Source organism: Nycticebus coucang, chromosome 1 (assembly GCF_027406575.1).
Source record: "Nycticebus coucang isolate mNycCou1 chromosome 1, mNycCou1.pri, whole genome shotgun sequence".
Classification (NCBI taxonomy): Eukaryota; Metazoa; Chordata; class Mammalia; order Primates; family Lorisidae; genus Nycticebus; species Nycticebus coucang.
In genome coordinates this window covers 10955698-10976429 of record NC_069780.1, presented here as the reverse complement: position 1 = coordinate 10976429, position 20732 = coordinate 10955698, and the positions used below count along the sequence as shown (strand labels likewise).

Genomic DNA, 20732 nt, shown 5'->3' with positions numbered 1-20732 from the left:
GCTCTCCTCCCCCGCCCGCCCTCGCAGCGCCTCCCCTGCACCGGCGCCCGCGGAGGAGCGAGGCTACACACCGACACCGACGCCGCCGCAGCGCCCGCCCGCAGCGCGCTCGCCCGCGCCCGGCTCCCGCGCAGCTCCGGCGGCGGCGGCGGCTCCCGCGCCCCGGGCCCGCGCTGCACACCGTGCGCTCGGCCCGGGCTCGCGGAGCGACTCGCGCTCGGCTGGGGCGCCGCGGGAGGCCAGAGAGGGCGGCGGCGGATGGGCGCAGCGACACCCGCCGAGGTGACAGGCTGCGCACCTGGAAAGTTACCCGGCTGCTCGGTGAGGTTCGCGGCTCGGGGCTCTGGCGCCGAGGTGCGCGGGGAGGGCCGGGGTCTGGGCGCCCTCGTGTGCGCGCCTCGCCTGCGTCGCGCGGTGGGTGCCTCTCTCGGCTCCACACCCAGCCGGTCCCCGGCTCGTGCTGTGGAGTGTGGACGTGTGTCTGCTCCGCGTTCGCTCCGGGTGGCGGCGTTTCCTGAGTCCCTGAGGGCAGAGGAAGGCTGCTCGTTTTTAAGAAGCTCATCCGAGGCCGACCGGGGCGAGCTCAGCCCCTCAGCCCCGGGGACAGTTTTCAGGGCTCTCCGGGCTTCAGCCGGCAGCGGCCGCCGAGACTGGGGCTGGGGCTGGGGGCTCGGCGACGCTGTCAGGGCGTGCGCTCCCGGCTTTGCCTGCCAAGCTGGCACGCAGGGCTCAGGCAAGGACTTCAGGAGTCCTGGTAAACTTGTGTGGGTGTCCGGAGTGTCTCGGCACCCTGAGGCTCTTCCACATTCCTGTGATCCCGGTGATGAAGAAACAAGAGTAAACAAACAAAACCCAGAAATCAGGAAAAGTAATGGGTTCAAGTTCGAGAAGAACTGGGGTGCACATTCATAGCAGTGGAAGCTGTAGCTGAGCATAGAAACAGCGTGGGCAGATTCAGCAGGTAGAAAGCGTGGCTCTGATACAAACGCCTTGGTCTCCTGATAGGCTTGTCCCCCACATCTCCAGGGGCTTTTGAATAATTATTTTTATTTTACTTTATTTTATTTTTTTACTAAAGAAAGAGAGCTACATACACCTGCCCCTGCCACCCCCCCATACATACGGTTTCCTTAGAAATTGCCTCTTTCCTTTGCAAGTTTCTATTTAACTCGTGGAGAAGGCGACCATCCCACATAACATACAGTAACTGTTGCCAGGACCGTGGTTTAGTTTGCACAGCAGAGTATGAGCTAAGATGGTGGAGAATTCTCTTTGGAGAATTAGAGAACGTCCTGTCCATTGGGGTACTGGGTAACGAAGAATAAATGACATCAAAAGATGATGCCCAGGGTCCGTCTCTTTTAATATGAAGTAATTACCTCCAGTCCTGTGAAATCAATTACGAGTGAGGCTGATGAGAATTCACCCCCCACCAGTGAAGGCACAGGTTGCCTGGATGTTGCTCATATGTGATCCCATATTTTCTTGCTTCCTGGAGGCTATTTTCCTATCAATTATCCTCTCTTTCCCTGTGTTTTCGTTTTCTCTATCTTCGGTGTTCATTATCCTGGGCTTATAAATACTCCCGAGTTTCCACTATTCTAAAAATCCTTTGCCTGAATCATGACACCATCTTGAAGTCCCTCCTCTCGGTGTTCGTTGTTTTCAGGGGCCTTTGCAATGGAGTTTTTATCCAGACTTTTCCATGAAAGGCTAAATTCGGAGCTTTTCCCTGTGATCTCATTTTCTTTGACTTATCTGTGGGATGTGAGCTGCATCCTGCTCACCTTCTAGAAGGTGTTACCGGCATGGCCTCTGAGATATTTCTAGATCTCTTGTTTCCCCATTCCTTTTCTTCTTTGCTGTTTGCTTCTCTTCCTCCTCTCTCACAATAGCACACGCAGTTATTACCTGTATGTTGGTGCCTAAGAACAGAGACTTTTCTTTTTTATCTCCCATAGTCCTCTCATCTACTAATGGGACTGCACGCCTTACCTCCCGGGACCAGTGTTTTGCCTTGACTTCTTTGCTTCTATCTTCTGGACATTTCCATTTGATGACCCACAGGGTATCTCAGACGCGATGTATGTAAATTCAGACTCCTGCCTGTCCCTGTGAGGCCTGCTCATTCTCCTGACTTCTGTCAGTGTCACAGTTCCTAACCATAGATGGTGCCCTCTGCTAACTTTTGGGGGAATGAATGAAGAGTGAATAGTTCTACCTTCCTCCAAGATTTCCGAGATCGAAACACTGGAATCATTTTGACTTCCCTCAGGTGCATATTCATTTAATTACCGCATCAGAGACTCCACCTGCAGTATTCCTCCCACCTATCCTCTTTTATTATTAATCACTTCCCATCCTCGCTCACATTAACTAAAGCAATAGCTGTTGGCCACATCTCTGGTTTTCTTTTGAATCTTATATCGACCTAGACATTCTTCCTCTCCTCAGTGCCACAACCCTGGGCACTTGCATCCACCTGGTCAGCTTCAGTCTCCACTCATGTATCAACAAATGCTAAATATGGTCAGGTTCCTCTTTTCCTTCAATTTTCTAGTCCCTCATTTCTTACTGCTTACTGAACTTCTCTTCCTTATGATTTCCACTTACTAAACTAAATATGCTCCCTATTAAACTCATTGTCCTTTCCCTCCAATCTACTCCTCCTTTTGGTCAATGACATCACCTCTTACCCAGTTGCCACAATATAAACATCCAAATCTTTATTCTCTTTCTTCTTAACACCACTCAAATTCTGTCAGCTATAATCTCCTGACCTGCATCTGCACATCTGTATTTCAGTGTGTTTGTTTATCTGTTAATATAGCACCCAAAATAGCTGAATAGAACACTACCAGATTTGGCAGTCAGAAGTAGGATGCGTGGCATTAATAAAATTCATGGTGAACGTTCTGCTGGGGGAGGGACACTTCAAAGAGAGTCAACCCCTGGAGTAGCTGAAACTTTGGTACAGTCAGCTCATGAGATTGTCTGTCAGAAGAAGATTATTCTCTAAATCAGAGAAAATAAGATTCAAAACTGAGCCTCAGGTCAGCAGTCTCAGGAGCAAGTGGACAGATGCTTTGATTGTGGCATTGATGTAGACCTGAGCTGTTTCTCACGAGGACAACTCTGTGTGGTTTGCTTCAGGGAGAGGAAGTAAGGATTTATATTATGTATTCACTGATAGTTAATTATTTTCTAAAAGAACTATGAAGAGACAAGCTAGTGATAACATCAACTGCATCAGTTTTCTAGATACTTAGAAGATCATCTAAAAAAGCCTGTATCATTCAATCCTCTGATTTCAAGCTAAACTGTTGATATCATAAAAAAGAATCTATTCTGCTTTTCATGATTTGTAGGGAAGGACATTGCAGAGATACCTATAATCATAACTTTTACCAAATCTTCTATAATAATGTTTTACTCTTCTAGATACCGTGGAGATGGTCCTTTTTTTTTTTTTTTTTTTTTTTTTTAGTTCAGGAGGTTGACGTCATTAGAATAGGATGGTGCTGTGGGCTGCCCTCAGGACTGTACTTATCACCTCTTACATGGATGGGTGCACTAGCCTCTTACTTTGCTTACTTCCTCTAAACTCTTTTCATTTCGTTAAATATATTTTTCCAAAGGACAAATCTGATCAGGTGACTTGAAAAATACTTGGTGTACACGAACATCCAGACGCAGAGTTCTCAGCGTCCACTCCGGCATCTTACTTTTCAGCCTCATCACTCATCACTCATTACTCTCCACCCATCTATCATGTATTTCAGCCTGTCCCCTAAAGGTGCTATCAGCTTTCTTTTGAAAAATTAATAGACTTCCTATTTTAGAACAATTTAAAGTTATAGTTTAAACCAGTTTCCCTTGTTCTTACCATCCCCCATCAGTGTGATACATTTGCTATCATTGATGAGCCAATATTGATACATATATAGTTATTAAACTCCATAATTCACATTAAGGTTCATTCCTTATGTTGTATATTCCATGGGTTTTGACAAGGGCATAATGACATGTATCCTACAGAATAGTTTTACTGTCCTAAAAATCCCATTTTCCTCTTATTCATTCCTTTTTCCCTTTCTCCAGGCTCTTGGCAACAGCTGCTATTTTTGCTGTTGTTTTCCAGAATGCTGTATAACTGAAATGAAACCATATGTAGGTTTTTTACATCAGCTTCCTTCACTTAGCAATGTCTTTTCATTGGTTGACATTACTTTTTACTATTGAATAATGCTCCATTATATGGACATACCACAGTTTGTTTGTTTACCCACTAAAGAACATCTTGGTTACTTTCACATGTTGTTAAGTATGAAAAAACCTGCTATGAACGTTTATGTGTAGGTTCTAGTGAGAACTTATGATTCATTATCAGTCGGATGAATACCAAGACGTGCATTTGCTGAATCATGTAGCTTGTATTCAGCTTTGTAAGAAACTGCCAGACTGTCCTCTACGGTGGCTGTGTCATTTTACATCCCTACAGTTGATGAGGAAGGGTTCTTGTTGCTCTCTGTCCTCCCCAGCATTGGGTGTTGTTGGTGTTTTTGATTGTAGTAGGTGTGTTGTGGTACCTCGTTGTTTACATTTGAAATTCCCTAATGACCTATAATGTTGAACACCTTTTCATATGATTATTTGCCATCTGTGTACATGTGTCGTCTTTGGTGAGGTATCTGCTCAGATCTTTTGCCCACTTTTTTGAGTTGTGTTGTTTTATGACTATCAAGTGCTTAAGAATTTCTCCTATATTAGCTATGTTTTGCTAGTATTTTCTCCACATCTGGGGCTTGTTTCATTTTCTTACATTGTCTTTTGCACAGCAGAAGTTTTAAATTTTACTGAAGTTCAAATTATATATTTTTCCTTTTATGAATCATGTATTTGGTCCTTTATCTAAATAAAAATAAATAAATAAAAAGCCATCAGCAAACCCAAGATCACCTCTGTTGTCTTTTAGGAGTTTTATAGTTTTTTTGTTTGTTTGTTTTGTTTTCTGTTTAGGTTTATGACCCATTTGGAGCTAATTTTTGTGAAAAGTATAAAGTTTGTATCTAGTTTTTAATTTTTTTTAATGTGAATATCTAGTTGTTCCATCCATTCTATATTGATTTGCCTTCGTTCTTTTGTCAAAGATCATTTTTGTGTATGTTTGGGCCTATTTCCAGGCTCTTTACACTGTTGTATTAATCTGCTTTTCTGTTCTTACACCATACCACACTATCTTGATTATTGTAGCTTTATAGTAAGTCTTTTTTATTTTTTATTTTGGAGACAGAGTCTCAAGCTGTCACCCTGGGTAGAGTACTGTGGCATCATAGCTCACAGCAACCTCCAACTTTTGGGCTCAAGCAATCTTCTTGCCTCAGTTTTTCTATTTTTAGTAGAGACAAGGTCTCACTTTTGCTCAGGCTGGTCTTGAACTTGTGAGCTCAAGCTATCCACCCACTTCAACCTCCCAGGGTGCTAGGATTACAGGCGTGAGTCACTGCACCTGGCCTTTATAGTAAGTCTTAAGTTGGGGAGTGTCAGTTTTCTCCTAAAATATTGTATTGGCTTAGTAAATATTTTTAGGTCAATAAGCCAAGCCCTGTGCTAAGTTCTTATGATTTATCTCATTTAGCCCTTTAACCACTCTATACGATGGCAGTGTTACTTTATCTATAATCTGTCCATCTATGCTTCTGTTTCTTCTGTTATAGAACACAAGCCCAGTACCTTGCCTGAGGACATGACAGTGGGACTCTGGCTCTACAATCTTAGCCAGAAGTGTACCATCTCCCATATTTACACATAAACACGTAGGGGTGTGTGTGTGTGTCTGTATTTATAACAGACTCCAGATGGGTAGAAAGACAAATAGATATTATCTAGACCAGAGCCAAGATTTTCATTCCAAATTGCTTTAGTGCTGGAGAAAAAAACAGACAATAAAGTCTGAAACCTCCCACATTGACGGCCAGGTGTTAATCTGCCTTCCAACATCTTTACAGTCACTTTTACTTTTCTTGTGTTTCTTCTAGGAAATGCTATCCTCCCTGGGTAGCATTTCCTAAATAGTGACTAAATTAATATAATGGTCATTTATAATAGAATATAGTATGCTTCTCGTCTTGCTAAATGCAAGAGAGTACCACCTCCCTAATGAACCACGCTTTTTCGTTGCCCTCAGAGACAATTAGGCAGGCCTTTTGGGTTTGAGGATGTCATTGCAAAGTGTGAAAGTCAACAGGGACACATGAGGCAGCTACAAAGCATGAGAATCCTTGCAGGCCTGACACTGGCTCTGTGTCATCCACAAGGCCTTTTTTTTGTATCCATCTTTTAGGGGCGTTTGTTTCCCAGGCTGTTCCAAATGAAACAATGAAAAATACAGTATTTGCAGAGTAAGATTTTCTCTCCCTCCACATGCTTCTTTGAAGACCTCTCATGTTTGAGACTTCCAGTTTACTAAACTTTTGTCCTATCCAGAAAGGAGCCCTGCTGGGCTTTCCTCACACCAAGACCTTAAGTTCCTGTTTCTAGTCAGTTTCTCTATTAAGAACTATTTGTTTACTTGATGTCTTCTATGTGTCAAGCATTGCACGCGACGCTTTAAAAATGTAATATTCACTGTAACCCTCTGAGGTAGATATAAGTATGCTCCATTTTATCAGTAAGAAAACTAAGAATCAGAGTTTCTAAGGAATTTATAGAAGATTAGGAAAAAGCAGATTGTTTTCTAACCCTCGTTGGTCTGACTCCAGTGCTCGACTTAAATTCTGGTCTTTATCTCCAAACTCATTTTTTATTATGTCATATGCTCTGCTCTGAATATAAGAATAGTTTTTAATAACCCGTACTTGTTAGATTAATGGAGCAACATCCTGTATTTCTCTTCTCCTTGTGGCTAGCAATACATATTTGAGAAATAGCTTATCATAGTGACTGATACAGGAAACAGAGGGAAGCTTCATAATTAGGTTTTATGAAGCCAGACACATAAGGCCTTGGCTTCAGGGACAACAACGTTTGAAGGGATGAACTCAGTAGGAAATCAGACTCGTATTCAGCCATTTAGTAACTTACTGACACATCTTAAATGAGTGACTTGGAAGATGAGTTAGTTATTCTTCTTTCACCTCTCTTTGGAATTCTAAATAGCTTGAAAGATTTATGCAGCTTCCAAATTTACTTCGTTAAAACCGGAGAATAGTTGGTGTTTGGGGAGAATTTAATACCCTCGACCTAATAGTGTTTCAGGTTGACAATATTATTGGACTGGTACAGAATTTTATGAATATCATACACAGAGCAAAAATGACTCTAAGCCTTTTCATGTTTAGAATGCTAGAACTGTTTTCTGTGTCAACTTTCACTGTAAATTCATGAATGGATGTGCCCTGATAGTAAATATGACAGTTAGGGCTTAGTAAACAATCATTCCATGAATAAAGAAGGAGGTGTTAATTTAATATTAGATTTTTAAAAATTGTTCTTGCTAGTGGCGCCTGTAGCTCAAGCGGCTAGGGTGCCAGCCACATACGGTGGAGCTGGTGGGTTCGAATCCAGCCCCGGCCTACCAAACAATGACCACTACAACCAAAAATAGCCGGGCATTGTAGCAGGCGGTTATAGTCCCAGCTACTGGGAAGGCTGAGGCAAGAGAATCGCTTAAGCCCAAGAGTTTAAGGTTGCTGTGAGCTGTGACGCCACAGCACTCTACCCAGGGCGACAGCTTGAGTCTCTGTCTCAAAAATAAAATAAAATAAAAAATTGTTCTTGCTCTTTTCTTTATAGGCCATGTCCTTTCCCTCCTACCATTACCCTGTCTTCCTTTCTTTGTTGGCTAAAGAATGCTTGTCTGTGAACCAAAGAGCTTGTCTAGAAGATGGTTCACTGCTTCAGGCAAACAGTTGTGTACACATTAATGGAAGACACTTGAGAGCATCTTTCTCATGCCTGTGAGTCATAATCTCATTCAAGTTTCTTCTCAGATCCAATCTGACATCTTCTGAATTGTTTATTCATGATGTAAGTATATCCAGGACCACTTCTTTGCATTCTGGTCTCCTCAATCTTTTTTTTTTTATTTTTTTTGCAGTTTTTGGTCAGGGGCTGGGTTTGAACCCATCACCTCCAGCATATGGGGCCAGTGCCCTACTCCTTTGAGCCACAGGCGCCGCCCTCTCCTCAATCTCCTTATATATCAAGCAATAGTAAAGGCCACCAAGTCAACAGAAGCTTAATCCTGCCACTTGTCTTTAACATATTAAGACAGTTCTCTGAAGGGTAATATTTCTTAATAACTACTTTGAACCTGAGTTATATAAGGAACAAATACCTGGGAATTTTCAGATTACTTTTATAAATACATTTATTTTCTGTTGGTACTGTCTTAGGCAACCTATATTGGCTACGTGGTTGCATCTGTTTGAACCATAGGTGCTCCATCATCTTCACATCCATGCCTTCCTTGCTGTAGGGGTCAGATTCATTCTGGCAGAGCTGGTGAAATAAATCTAGATATTTTATTTCTGTCTAAGGTTGAAGTTCGGAGAGAGAGAGGGGGGCAGGATTATGTGAGTTTCATCTCTCTTAACTTCAGGTGATCAGAAGGATTCAGGCTTAGTTTACAAGTGTTATAATAATGCTTCCTGGATTATGGCTTTCAAAAGTCACATATGCAATAGTATGAAGTTATTTCAATAGCCAGCCATGAAAGCTTTAAGCCTATGACTGATAGCTTTTCAGCTTTTCCTTTCTTTTTTCCTTCCTTCTCTCCCTCCTTTTTTTTTTTTTTTTTTTTTTTTAGAAAGGAAAGATTGAGGTAGCACCATCATAGCTCACTGCAACCTCAAACTCTTGGGCTTCACTGATCAGTCTCATTGATCCTGTCTCAGCCTCTAGAGTAGCTGAGACTATAGGCACGTGCCACCACACCTGGCTAATTTTTCTAATTTTTACGGAAATATGGATCTTGCTATTTTCTCAGGCTGGTCTCAAATGATCCTCCCAGTCTGGCCTCCCAAAGTGGTAGAATTACAGGCTTACATCCACAATGCCTGGCCAAACTTTATGATAATTAAGTGGAGCAATTTGAGTTCTGCCTTTTTGCGTGCATGTGCTTATTACCTGCAGATGGCTTATTTTTATTTTCATTGAATTGTCTCAATAAACTTAATTACCAATATAGTCTCCACTGAAATCATAATAACAATGAGTTCGTGAGTTCGCAGTGCTAACTGTTTACGTTTACAATACATAAATAGCTATTGAACTAAAAAAATTTCTGAATCAACTAAAATCCTCCCTCATAACCCCTGTTCTGCATATAACATCCTGAGACTTACTAGATTAGTGATTTGGGGAGCGTACACTGAGAATATTCTTAATAGGAAAAGGACAGACCTTGGACCACAGGTCATTATTTTTTGGACAGCCTTGACTGTGGACAGAGGATGAATCCCCATACCTCTGTCTCGTGACCAAAATCCAGAAGTTTTTTAGCAGTGACCATTATCAGAAATGCAAAACTTAAAGGATACATATGGCAGGAAAAAAATGCTAATAAGGCAGCCCCACCGCTGCCTTCTCCTTCTGAGGAATGCAGATGTGTTATTTTCTATATCAGGGGAAAGCTTCTTTCTTCTTACCATAGCTGCTCAGGGAGCTGGGAGAGTTGTGACTTTGCCACACCTCTGTGGCTATAGCTGTTGGTTTGCGTTTCATCTTTGTGCTGACATCCAAATCATAGTTTTGTTGTGATGCTTTTCACAGCTGTCCAGAGAGAATGACCAGGGAAAACAGCAGGTGACTCAGGCCATTTGTGCAAAATGTTTAGATGTAATACTTGTACTCATAAGGGGTCAGGGGAGAATGAGCCCATATGTTCTTCCTGTAGGGATTAAGGGACTCAGCCCACAGCTTGCTTTCTGGAAGAACAGGGAAATTCATTGCTTATCACACAATGATGACTGTTTATGAAACGGATCCGAATGAGAGGGGTTAGGGCTGTTGGGAAATATCTGCTTGGTAATTCCTGACCGGTGTCCTGTTTTAGGTCCACGAGCAAAATGGGAAATGGTTCAGTGAAACCCAAACATTCCAAGCATCCAGATGGCCACTCTGGGAACTTCACCAATGAGGCCCTGCGGAGCAAGGTGATAGAGCTGGAGAGAGAGCTAAGGAGAAAGGATGCTGAGATCCAGGAGCGAGAGTGCCACCTGAAGGAGCTGCGGGAGCAGCTGTCCAAGCAGACTGTGGCCATCGCTGAGCTCACAGAGGAGCTCCAGAACAAGTGCGTCCAGCTGAACAAGCTGCAGGATGTGGTGCTCATGCAGGGGGGGAGCCCGCCGCAGACCTCTCCAGATAAAGTGCCTCTGGGGGTGCAGCGGAAGGCTTCGGGATTGGTGTCTCTCCACAGCAGGAGGGGAGCAAAGGCTGGGGTATCTGCTGAGCCAACCACCCGCACCTATGACCTCAACAAACCCCCCGAATTTTCCTTTGAGAAAGCAAGAGTCCGAAAGGACTCCAGGTAAGATGTTCCTACACCTAAAAGTTAAAGTTCCTTTTAACTCTCATGGCCTTCGTATTATGCGATACTAGAGTGATATTTATTATGTCTCCTTAATGATAAAGAGCATGTTAAGCCTTTCAAATTTGGGGATGGAGGGTCTATCAAATAGTTTCATTTTGTAGAACAATCTCCTGTTAGACAAAAGTTGTCTTTAAAGCAGAAATTATACTTTGCTTGGACTTGAATATGATACACACACACACACACACACATATATATATCTTTGATATATATATATATATATTTGGTACGTGTCACTTTGACATGTATACACACACATACACACACATATATATATATATATGTATACATATATCTTTGATATATATCACTTCGAGGAGCTGAGTTTACTGAACGTCAGCTTATCATCTTGAAAACCCTAGGGGAGTGAAGAGGTAATAGTAAGAAGTGCACATTTCTCTTTCTTGAGGACTGGGCTTAAAAATACACATAAATCACAATGAAATATAGATCATGTGTAGTAAAAAAACTATTTTAAATTTCAGATTAATATGAGGCACAAACAATTAGGTTACATTGTTTGTATTTGTTAGGGAAAGTCCAAGTTGTAGTTGAGCCCTTTACCCAGGAGGTGTGCCACATACCCCAACATCGTGCCCATTAGGTGAAAGCGCACCAATCCCCTCATCCTTCCCCTCCTCCTCCCCTCATCTTTCCCCTCCTCCCTACTTGTATTTAATTGTGTTTTTCTCACAATTGTGGGCATGTAGTTGTTCATCTACTGGTAAAAACCACTTCTTAACAGTTAATCTGCAGGTGTCCCCAAAAAGGAATATGGGAGAGCCTCAAATGGACAGCCTGTCCTTTTACTGTTCATGCTGAGCTCTGCTCTCTACCCGCTGCTGTGTTAGATGTTGGGTGCACGTCAGTGGATAGATAGCAGAGCCTTTCTCATGGGGCACATAGACTGTGTACACAGGAACAAGTCAGCAGTGTCTAATTATTAATTTGGATCAATGATCTTATGGAACCCAACAGTGTCATGGGCAGTGTCTCAGTGTGTGGAAAGAAGGGCAAGAAGCAGGCTTGTCCTGAAGGCCTGGCTGAGGACATGACCTCTAACAGACCTGAAGGATGAAAAGGTGTACAGACCAGGTAGAAAGAGCATTTCAGGCAGAGGGAACGATCAAAAGCTAGCATTACTGTTAAGCATTAGAATTTTTAAAAGAACATGCAAATATTTACCACTGTGTTCTTGTGAGAGTGTATGTGTGTGTTTATACTTTCATTTTATGGCTAAAGTTTGATTTTTTTCTGACCAGAAAAGATTGATTAGAAACATCTTGAGTTATGGTCCCCTTTCTTCATTATTTCTAAATGAGTATTTAATTGAAATTAGATCTTTTGCCTTGATAATGTCTTGGTTGGGCATGGATCTCTATTGCAAAGTGCAAGATCTGTGAAATTAAAACAAATTTTAATTTATTACAGACACAAGTAATATAAATCAAGATAAAACATCTGACCTAAACAAACAAAATGATTAATTTTAACAAAAAAATTATAAAGGGATGTTTAATTCATCAATTTGTTGACAGTACTTGGCACATAGTGAATGATCAATAAATATTTGCTAAGGAAGCTGGTGATGTCAGATTGTTAATCATAGTACTCTGTGGCTGAAAGAAGTCTGGTTAATATTAGACTTCAGGAGAGTTTTATTAAACCAAAATTTTCATTATTAATTTGTTTAACAAAGTCTTATCTATTCTCTTTCAAAAAAATAATTTATTTCTAGTGTATGAATTCAGAAGTTATAAATGTCACAAACTTAGGCTCATAAAAAAATTGAACACCATTTAGTTTTTTCTTTTGATATATCAGACATATTATGCATTGTATTATTATATACGCATACGTAAGTATATTATTCAAGGAGCAAAATGCTTTTATACGTAGCAAGCATGTAAGAGAATTTAGTTGCAATTCATCTTCTTTGACCTTTTCTCCACATATACCACCAGATTTCTTCTCTTGAACCCAGATTATTTTCAAAGATTTACATTCATTCTCCTGGTGCTGAACAGTCCACAATAAACATATTTCTTTGACTCTCTTCATTAACTCTGTTATAACCATGCAAAGAAAATCAGTAGTTATGCCTAGTTAATTTCTGTGTCAAACCACACCCCTTTTTGTCTGACTGTAGCGAGAGGCGTAGGAAACACATCACATGTCCCAAATAAGAATTATATTAATTCTTCTCCTCACCATAAAACAAGCCAAATAGGTATAAATCTACATTGTGATCAGGATGAATAAACGGGCTAATTGATTTCTTAATGATTAAGTCTTAAAGAGACTAAGCTACATCATTCATACCTTAATAATCCTCATCTGTTTTCACAGAGCCTTGTGGTTCTAAATTGAAAAATTAAATAAAATATGGAAACACGATTTTTTATTGTCTAGTTTGTGCCTCAGTTTCCCTTACAAAGAGTATAAATATATTATTAATTCTGAAGTAACTGGCTAACCACAGATGGCTAACTTCATCAATTCAGAGATATAAACATTTTCCAGTTATTTAAAAGCGCTCAGGCTTGCAATTCATCTTACATTTCCAAAACCTTCCACTTTTGGAGAAAAGCCAAAAGTAAACATTGGATATTTTTATATCTCTTTTATATAATGCAGTCAATCAAAACTTTTGTAGGAAACAATTTTCTAGAAGTTAGAGCATTAAAAAAGATGTGAATGTCCTTCACTGATGAGAGGATTATATGCAGTGCCCATTGTATCCGTTGATTTGGCCTCTTTCGGAGATGTTCCTGAAAGATATTATAGAATTTAAAATCATCAGTCAAAATGACCCTTCTGTTTACTTTTAGGTTTTCAAAATTTATTTGTTGCACTTTCATAAAGTTTCCTGAATGAATTTATGGAAAAATTCGTTTCTAGTAATATGTAGTTCATGTGTCAACTACATTTTGAATAAAGTTTATCCTGCATACTGGATCAGAAAGCATTGAATGGCTTTCAGTTTTTTGGTCAAAAAGAGAATACTTAGCAGTGAGCAAGAAACTATGGGAGATCCCTAGTTCTCCAGCAATAAACAATATTGGGGAGATAAAAAGCCCTAATGGAAACCAGAGAATAATGTTTGATGGTATGATAGATTTGGAATTTGAGGACTCAATTTCAATAATTCATGAGAAACTCTACAACTTGCAACACATCGGTCTGTGATTTTGCTGAGGCACCTGTGGGTAGGTGTGTTGTGAATGGTAAAAGACCCTCCTCAACTGCTAGGCAGTCCCTTCTTACGCCACCTTGTTATCCTGTGCTCATCAATGGTACTCTTCGGGTCATTTAAGGGGTGACTTAAATGGTGTAGTTGCATCTCCCTGCTTTATGTGAAGGAGCTTGTAATGCAGTGGTTCTCAACCTTCCTAATGCCACAGCCCTTTAATACAGCTCCTGTGGGTCATGACCCACAGGTTGAGAACTACTGTTATAATGGAACTCTGATGGCACCAGGGAATTCTGGAAATTTGTCCCATGTGAAATTCAAGAATCTGCTTTTTAAGCTCAGGTTCTAGAATAATTCAGTGCTATCCAATAGAATGTTTTGCAGTGATGGAAATGTTCTACAATCTTTTTTGTTCAATATGGTAGCCAGTAGCCACCTGTGGCTTTCAAGAGATGTAGCTAGTGCCACTGAGGAACCAGATTTTTCATTTTAATTCATTTTAAAATTAAATATCCACAGGTAAATAGCCATTGTCTAATGGTTACTATATTTCTAAATTATGTGGTTTTGACTATAATTGCCATTTCTTGAGCTAAGAATTAGAGCTAGTGAAGTCTGGGAATCCTTTATGCACAAAGTGTAAGACTTGCATTTGATTTGAGGACAAAGCCACAAAGGCTGAGGATGTGCTTGTCAGATTGAGGTGGGCACAACACGGATTCACCGATAAACTGTGTCAGACCTGCAGTGTATCAGAGCCCTTTGCAGCAAGCTTGCTCTGTGTCTTCTGACCATTTTCATTTTAGACCTTCAAAAGAATACACCTATGTGGGCATGGAGGCTGTTACTATCACAGGCACTCAGTCTTACTTAGGTATCATAAATCACATCATGAATTAGAGTTCTAAAATACAGAGTTCTAAAATATAGTTCTTACCTCTAATTTAAATTTAATATGCTGAACATCAAAAGGCTTTAGAGCTACAAGAACCTTAGAGATTGCTTTAAGCCATCCATTATGCCCTACCCAGAAAAGTAAGAACATCAGGGATAAGGAAGTTATCACAGCTGATGGCAGAGCAAAGATTATAATCCAAAAGTCTTAGTTTTGAAACCAATTCTTTCCATCTGACCTCCCACTTTGGTGTTCTCAGAACTACCTATCCTCAAAGACAAAAGATCAGACCCGTTTGGGCGCCAGTCTGCCTTGTCACGACACACCCGACTGATTGGTAGTAAGAAGGATGGTGCTTCCTGGGGTTTCCCGTCTTCGTCCATGTGGAGTTGAGCAGAGGCCTCCCATTGTATCAACACTTACCAAATGCTGGGTCCTCGGAGCTCATGCGCAAGTTTTAAACTGTGTATAAACGGTTCCCAAACTCCATTAGCTCGTAATTCTTAGCTCAAGAAATAGCAGTTATAGTCAAAACCACGTAATTTAGAACTTCTGTATTAAATATAGTAACCACTAGACAATGGCTATTCACCTGTGGATATTTAATTTTAAAATGAATTAAAAATCTAATCCCTCAGAGAAAAGGACACTAAGAATGGATTTGATACATGTGATGGCACAAACTTTGGTGTGCATGGAGTGTCATATATGATTACCAAATCAGTACAGTGCTTCTCAAGGCTGAGATCTGAATATTTGAAGGAGGGCAGGGAAGAACTCAGGTAGCATTTCTGCCCACGTCTGGCTTGCCTTGAGCTCCAAGACAACCATGCATTCAGAGGTCAGATCTATTACTGAAATTAAGTTTTCTGTTTATATAGATACTGTTTATCAAACTTCAGCACTGGCAGAGCTAAATTAGAAGCTCATGCGGCATGTCTGGTGGAACACAGGCAAGTTAATCAGAGACATCTGGCAAGTTGGTGGTATGAGTGCCTTTCACTGAAAGTGCTTAAACTATCATTTGAGACTATTGTTCTTTCATGAAAAAGAAAGATAAAACAAAGACTTGCCATCTGACTTCAGATGTGGACTCCAGTTTTAGGAAGGACAATTAGTTTTATTTGTCACTCCCACCCCAAGCGAGAATAGGTAAAATAGGGAAATGCTAGTGAGCCATACATCAAAATAAGATGTGGAAAAGGAGTGAGGAAGAGTATGTTTGTTACAATTTGTGTTTCCTTTCCAAACCAGTACTGAGTGATCACATGTGCATGACAGAAATGTGTTTCCTTTGTTGAATAGGAATGTTTCTATGAAAAAAAAATTACTTATATGTTGCTAATTATGTGCCAGTCATCATTCTGAATGCTTCAGTAACATGGAATCCTTTCATCCTGACAACAAACCTATAAGATAGGTATTATTATTATCACCTACATTTTATATATAAGAAAACTGAGGCAGACAGAATTATGTAACTTGCCTCAGGCTGCCAAGCTTTTAATATAGGAAACTGGATTCAAAACCAGAAAACCAGCCATGTAAAGCCTCTTCTAACCATTCATATAGATGATTTTTTCCAAGCTGAAAACTAGAGGCCGGGTCTTGACATTTTAGCTGGAAAGTTCTGTAAAAAATTAAATACATAATCAGAACTAGAAATTATTACAGTGCAGTGCTCAGAACATTTCCCTGAGACTGTTTGTTCCCTCAGAAGGTGCTGTTGCACTATCAGTTTGTAGTAGATGGAAAGTTTGCTGGGGAGGGGAGAGGAAAACCTTTTTCCCCCTTTCATGAAATAGTGACTTACATGTTTCCATATCTGAGGTTCTATACCTGGATTTTACATGGATAATTAATGATTGATAAGTGAGTACCAGACATTTATCAGTTGGACAGTTAAAAAATTTACATATAGTCTTTTAAATACTGTTGCCTTAACCTGGGTCTTCAGAAAAGTAAAAAATAAAGCTCCTCTTACGGTATAAGGTATGGGAGAAGAACAACTTGAAGTGTGTGGTGATCTGATTGCCAGAAGCTGTGGGTGAAGGCAGCTGCGTGATGCCTGGTGAATGTTGTCAGTATGTTTGAAGATAGATGGTTGTGTTTTATGGAAGTAATGTGTATCTAGACACCCAGGTCAGGACTAGGCAGTCGGGTGGGTGAGAAGACTAAGTTACCAGTTAACTATTAGATGTCTGTTGTTTCCCGAACATTATCTCATGGAGACTTTGTCATAGTTAATGAGGTGAGTGCTACTTTTTCATTTTACCAAAGGTGAGATTCAAGTTCAGTCATTCAATAACTTGCTCCAGTTGTAGTGGTCGTAAGACCTTGAGCCAGATTTTCAGCTGGCGTCTGCCAGATGTCAGCTGTGTGCTCTCGCCCTCCGTGTGCACGTTTACAGAGCATTCAGCCTTACACTGTGCACGGCTCCCCTTGGGGTTGCGCAGCCAGGCTGGGGCTTCTTTGGGGGAAGGGAACAGTGCTGTTAAGCTTTAGAACAAGGGAGAGATTAGAAGCTTGGAGAGGTTTAAGAGCCTGGCCAGAGTTAAGTGGTGGCTGCCTGGACATCTAGATGAAGTGAAGCAGCCATGACACCTTTCTGCCCCTGCCCCCAGCCGCTCCTTCTCCTGGCTCACATCTTTTCTTCTCTGTAGGAGCCAGAGGGCTCTGCTTACTCTGCATCCCCATCCCGGCCCCTCTCAACCTCCCAAACCATCTTCTGCTTTGTTTATATCTGCATTATAGTTCATCTCACCTTATCCTTAAAACTTCCAGCTTATTAGTTGGTAGGTGCGAGGAAAGGCATTTAAGTAAGCTTTGGAAGTAAGTCAAAAGCATAAGTGCTTATGGTAAGGGCTATGTTAACTCCTAAGAGCCTACCCTCACCCTGCAGGGTGCACTCCTAAGATTAGGATGCCCTGCACTATTTTTATAACACACAAAAACCATCGCAATTTTTGATCCAGTGGTATGGCTGGCAGCTCTCATGTCCAAGGTTCCCTTTACTCCTTCAGATCAACACATTCAATTCAATGAATATTGAATGTTGAACCAGTGAATCTCATTCTTTAATTTTGCTTTCTTCCACTTCTGCTTCCCTTCATTTCTTTCTGTCTCCTCTTCTTTATTTTTTTTCACTCATACTTTTATTTTGTACCTCCCTATTCTTCCCTCATTCTTGATGTCCAACTAGTTAGGGCCACCAGCACTGATGTTGAGTGACTGTTATAGGCCAGGCACACTGTGCTGTGACCTATATGTAGTTATGTCACTTATTTTTACAACAATCTGTTGGGTAAGTGTTATTATCCATGGCTTAGCAAGCATAGAAACAGGCTCATGGTCATTGCCAGTAGTGCCTAAAGCTTGTTTGACCTCACTAGATGTTAAGATAGCCACTTAATTGAAGCATTTCTGAAACGTTCACTCATTTTATTTTCCTTGCAACCTTTACATTTATGAGATATTTATAGCAGTCTGTGGATTCGATTGATTTCAGCTAAGGTACTCCAGGTGAATTGAGCAGATCTGGTTTTGAACCACTGCCCTGGTGGTGGGGGGAAGAGCCTCTACCCTTTCTCACTTACATTTTCTAAATGTCCTCTGAAACAGGCTGCTCTTCTCTGACTCACATTTTTTTTTTTTCCTCAAAAATATTCTGTGCTATTCTGGACCCTGCCCATTTCCTTGCTAGATACTCAAGAAAGACTGTAGTCCAGAGAGTACAGTTGAAAGACAGTGGCCCCTCTTCTGTCTGCTAGTTGGATGAGAGAGGGGCTTCACCACTGGCCTTTGCCACCTCACAGGTAGAGTAGTCAGTTTCCAGGGAGCCTCCCTTTTCTTTCCCTCAGCCTGAGAAGCTCAACTCCCATCTCCTTTTTCAAGGGTTTAAACTGCAATACACTTCACAACAAGGGGAACAGATCTGAAGACAAGGATAAAACTTACCAATTTTTGAACTCTTTGAAAGTACCTTTTTTTTTGTGAAAGATACATCTTACACTTATCCTTTAACTTATCCTAAAATTGTTACCTTTCTTTACAAGCTCATAATTCATCTCCCCTCCATGCTAGCTCTCCTTAGAAGCATCTGTTAATTGTATATTTTTCAGTGCAGTCTAATTTGGCAGGTTTTTTATTTGTTTGTTTGCATGAGATCTAGAACTGGGAATGGCCAGATGACATTTTTGTATATACTTTGTAGTCATGTGTGAGTGATCAGGAGCCCTCAGTATCCGTTTAATCCTTCTGGGTTGTTTGCTATGCCAAATCAGTTTTAACTGATAAATTTTAAGCAGAATTTTAGATGGTCTTTGGGGGTTTACCCAAGCTCTGGGAAATATGAGAGGAAGAAAAATCCAGAGCTTCCAATCCTTTCTCTTCTGAGGAGATGTGGAAAGTGGAAATAAAAAGTGAGCATAACAAGATATTGAAGATAATGAAATTGAAATTTCTTGGAAATAGAGACTCTGGGAAACCAGATGTATTAGTTTTCAATTGCCATATGATAAATTACCATGAACTTATCAGCTTAAACAACACATACTCTTTCTCTGAGAGGTTCCAGAGGGTCGAGTCCAGGCATGGCTTATTCAAGCCACACTTTCAGGGTCTCCCAAGGCTGCAGCCCAGGGGCCAGTTCAATGTGTTCCTTTCTAGAGCTTTTTAGAGGAAGAATCCTCTTTCAAGCTACATAATTGTTGGCTGAGTTTCCTTCTTTGTGGTTGCAGGGCTGAAGTCCCCATTTCTTTCTGACCGTCAGCTGGGGCTACTTTCAAATCCTAGAGGCTGCCAAGAGTTCTTGCAAGCCATGTGTCCCTCTCACATCAAGTTCACCCAGAAACTCACTTTACAATTGGCCAAATCTTATAACTTACATGGGAATGGCCCTCCCATCGTTGTTGTGGTATTTTGTGGATAAGAAGCTGGTCACAGGCTGTGTCCCTGCTCACCAGGCCCTTTGGCCTCTCTTGTGCAAGATTCCTGGTTAAGAATGTTGGCCATGGGGCAGTGCCTGTGGCTCAAAGGAGTAGGGCACCAGCCCCATATGCTGGAGGTGGTGGGTTCAAACCCAGCACTAACCAAAAACTGCAAAAAAAAAAAAAAAAAAAAGAATGTTGGCCATGCAGGAGATATAAAGTCATGCACATGAAGCCCAGAGTCTGCACGTCCATGCTAATAACAGCACTCTTCACAATAGCCAAAAGGGGGTACAACCCAACGTCCATCAGCAAATGAAGGGGTAAAGCATGCAATGGGATCTTATTCAGCCTTACAGAGAAAGTGCTTACATAGGCTGCAGCATGAATGAGCCTTGAAGACGCTATGCTGAGTGAAATCAGCCAGACGCAGTAAGACAAATTTCGTATGATTCCATTTACATGAGGTACCAAGATTAGACAGATGCCTAGCAATGGCATGTAGAATAGAGCTTGCCAGGGGCAGGACAGGGGCTGGAGGACTCAGTTAGGTACATAGTTTTAGTTTGGGAAGACTCAGGAGATGGTGAGTGGTGATGGTTACAAAACTGTGTACAAAAAATGCTACTGAACTGTACATTTAAAATGCTTCAAATGGTACATTTTATGTTATATGTATTTCACCATAATTAAAAAAAAAGTCCAGAGCACTGGGGCTGACTTGAAAGCATAGCATATTTCTAAGTGCAGTGTTCAGTTCCAATAGGATGCTGAAAGAGGGGGAGGAGAGCAAGGGTTTTTGCATGTCTGTATTTATTTGTTATAGTGCAGAAAAGAAAAAGTTATGTCAGAGTCTTGTGCCAAACATTGATTGATTATTGTTAATCAATACCTTACTATTAATCGATTGACTGCTTGATGAACCTTCAATAGAGGCATCTTCCCAGTGCTGTGGAACTATAGAGGGAAGGGAAAACTTCCACTCCTTGTTCTCTTGTTCACAGCTATAAATCTTAATCTTAAAAGCACACTATAGTCACCTGCATTAAAAACTCTGGAGGGAAAACAAATCATTTTCTCAGAGAGCTCCAGGATAATTCAAAGAAAACTAATATTCGCCTT

General features: G+C 40.9%; 1 protein-coding gene across 2 annotated transcripts in view; it reads left to right on the top strand.

The window, feature by feature from the left end:
* The first annotated feature begins 205 nt into the window (after positions 1 to 205).
* Positions 206 to 20732, top strand: part of PRKG2 (protein kinase cGMP-dependent 2) — a 104148-nt gene continuing 83621 nt past the window's right edge. For both annotated transcript variants that reach the window (XM_053592385.1, XM_053592303.1), the window contains exons 1-2: positions 206 to 321; positions 10058 to 10531. In XM_053592385.1, the coding sequence (XP_053448360.1) occupies positions 10071 to 10531 (461 nt within the window). In that variant the 5' untranslated portion in view covers positions 206 to 321; positions 10058 to 10070. The remainder of the gene's footprint in view (positions 322 to 10057; positions 10532 to 20732) is intronic.